The 2611-nt window shown below is 53.3% G+C and overlaps 1 protein-coding gene across 2 annotated transcripts in view; it reads left to right on the top strand.

Moving 5' to 3' along the window:
- PSMG3 (proteasome (prosome, macropain) assembly chaperone 3) overlaps positions 1-2255 on the top strand; it is a 3830-nt gene extending 1575 nt beyond the window's left edge. Inside the window, exons 2-3 of one of the 2 annotated variants that reach the window (XM_011956955.1) lie at positions 262-493; positions 1741-2255. In XM_011956955.1, the coding sequence (XP_011812345.1) occupies positions 278-493; positions 1741-1893 (369 nt within the window). In that variant the 5' untranslated portion in view covers positions 262-277 and the 3' untranslated portion in view covers positions 1894-2255. Of the gene's footprint in view, positions 494-1740 lie in introns of both variants that reach the window. The other variant, XM_011956954.1, reaches the window with a different exon arrangement.
- Positions 2256-2611: the final 356 nt, after the last annotated feature.

The raw sequence follows: 2611 nt of genomic DNA, 5'->3' as shown, positions 1-2611 counted from the left end.
TTTTTTTTTTTTTTTGGTAGAGATGGGGGTCTCGCCGTGTTGGCCAGGCTGATCTCGGACTCTTGGCCTCAAGTGATCCTCCTGTCTCGGCCTTCTGAAGTGCTGGGATGACAGGCATGAGCCACCGCGCCTGGCCCCTTCTTTTGAATGGACCTCCTTGCATTTCTGTTTCAATGCCTGGTGCTACTTTTTTGGGAACCCCAAGGCTGTACTGTTTGATTGACTCTTTTTTTCCCCCTTTCTTTTTAACCTAAATTAAAGCTGCCAGTGCCCCGCCATGGAAGACACGCCGTTGGTGATATCAAAACAGAAGACGGAGGTGGTGTGCGGGGTCCCCACCCAGGTGGTGTGCACGGCCTTCAGCAGTCACATCCTGGTGGTGGTGACCCAGTTCGGGAAGATGGGTACCTTGGTCTCCCTGGAGCCCAGCAGCGTGGCCAGTGACGTCAGCAAGCCTGTGCTCACCACAAAAGTCCTTCTGGGGCAGGATGAGGTAAAGTGGATTGGCCAGGAACTGTGGCTCACGCCTCTAACCCTAGCATTTTCGGAGTCCTGGGCAGGCAGATCGCTTGAGGCCAGGAGTTTGAGACCAGCCTGGGCAACACAACAACACACACATGTCTTCACAAAAACACAAGGGCCTACAAAAAATAGAGAGAGGCTGGGTGCAGTGGCTCACACCTGTAATCCTAGCACTTTGGGATTCTGAGGTGAGCAGATCACTTGAGGTCAGGAGTTCCAGACCAGACCGGCCAACGTGGCGAAACCCCATTTCTACTAAAAATATAAAAACTAGCTGGGTGTGGTGGTGCATGCCTGTAATCTCAGCTACTCAGGAGGCTGAGGCACAAGAATCGCCTGAACCTGAGAGGCGGAGATTGCAGTGAGCCAAGATCGCACCACAGCTCTCCAGCCTGGGTAACAGATAGAAACTCTGCCTCAAAAAAAAAGAAAGAAAAGAAAAAATTAGCTGGGCCTGATGGTGTGTGCCTGTGGTCCCAGCTACTTGGGAGGCTGAGGTGGGAGGATCACTTGAGCCCTGGAGGTTGAGGCTGCAGTGAGCTATGATTGTGCCACTGCACTCCAGCCTGGGCGAGAGAGCAAGACTCTATCTCTCATAATAATAATAATAATAAAGTGGTCAGGAAGGGACTCCCAGGGAGGAAGATAAACCTCTTCAGTGGCTGTGATTTGTCGGTAAGGACATGGGACATCTGGGGGACAAATCCCCCTACAGCGATAGCATTTTCTGGGCATTTGTGGGTCTCAAGGCGCCCTGCTTGCCCTGGTGGATGCTTTGTCCAGCCCGCAGGCGTTTTATCCAGCAGACAAGCAGAAGTAGCAATTTTGTCATTCGAGCCGCCTCCCCTCCCATGGTACATTACCTGAGCGGGCTGCTGGCTGTGCTCTCCTCTGCAGAGATGACATGTGAGATTCGGCAGCACTCACCTCTGCGGGCTTGTCTTTCCTGGGTTCTTTTGAATGAGAGACAGCCAGAAGAGGCGGGGCCGCGGAAGGCGCTGGGAAAATGAATGGAGTGATGCGTCTTTAGCAGTGTGCTCGTGACTGGAGTGTTGTGAGTGCTGCCTGAACGCTGAGTCACGGTTGCATGGACTTACGTGGTGGTGAATGGTGGTGTGGGAAGCCCGCCTGGGTTCCTAAGGGATAGTTCATGAAAGCATTGAGGAAAAAACCAGGTTTCTTGCAGTTAAAAGGGTTTCTTCTCCTTCCTTTCACCAGCCTCTCATCCATGTCTTTGCAAAGAACCTGGTAGCATTTGTGTCTCAAGAAGCTGGAAACAGAGCAGTCCTCCTCGCCGTGGCCGTGAAGGACAAAAGCATGGAGGGGCTGAAGGCGCTGAGGGAGGTGATCCGGGTGTGCCAGGTGTGGTGACCTGGAGGTGTCGCGCTGCTCAGCAGGACATGTGAGGACCCAGACACCCACTCAGGGACTCAAGTCTCTCCTCCCTCCCCGGTGGAGGGAGGAACTTTGTCTGGCACTAGCCCTTGGAGCCAGGAAAAAATATTCGTGTCTCAGGCAGACTCTTCCTCTGGTTACTAAGATCATCTGTGCATGACGGGGAGGGCGGAACAGGTGCCAGAGTCACCGTGAATGGATCTCACTGGGACCTGAAACGTGCTTGTGTTTGAGAATTGGAGGAATGAGTCAGCAGGCGTGGCTCATGGCCCCCCGTGTACAGGATCAATTGTAGGAAGAAATTTCTTTTTTATTAAAAGCGAACATGTATCCCAAAATACTTCACCATCGTCCCTAACAGTAGCGAGGCATTGCAGTCGCACAGCATGAGTTCAGTTTCATGGGCTTCATGTGGAAGGGGGGCTTGTTGGGCAGAAACGCAGAGAGACGTAGTTCCCAGGGACCAGGTGGATCCCAGACTTGGGCCTGTGCACGCTGTCATGCAGCTCCTCCTCCCGTGACTTCTCTGAGCCTGCTGGGAAGCTGGTGGCCATCAGCGGACATCTCTTACTATCTTACTGTGTGTGCCTGTTACTGTGCTGCAGCTGGGGACAGACGCTGGCCTCTGAATCCTGAATAGCAAGGGAGTGGGGGACGCTTCTGTCAAGCGAGCAGTGTGTGCAGAGGTCAGGAG

This window comes from Colobus angolensis, unplaced genomic scaffold (assembly GCF_000951035.1).
Source record: "Colobus angolensis palliatus isolate OR3802 unplaced genomic scaffold, Cang.pa_1.0 Scaffold43, whole genome shotgun sequence".
Lineage (NCBI taxonomy): Eukaryota > Metazoa > Chordata > Mammalia > Primates > Cercopithecidae > Colobus > Colobus angolensis.
The sequence above is the reverse complement of the archived record's forward strand: the minus strand, read 5'-3'. Positions and strand labels throughout refer to the sequence as shown.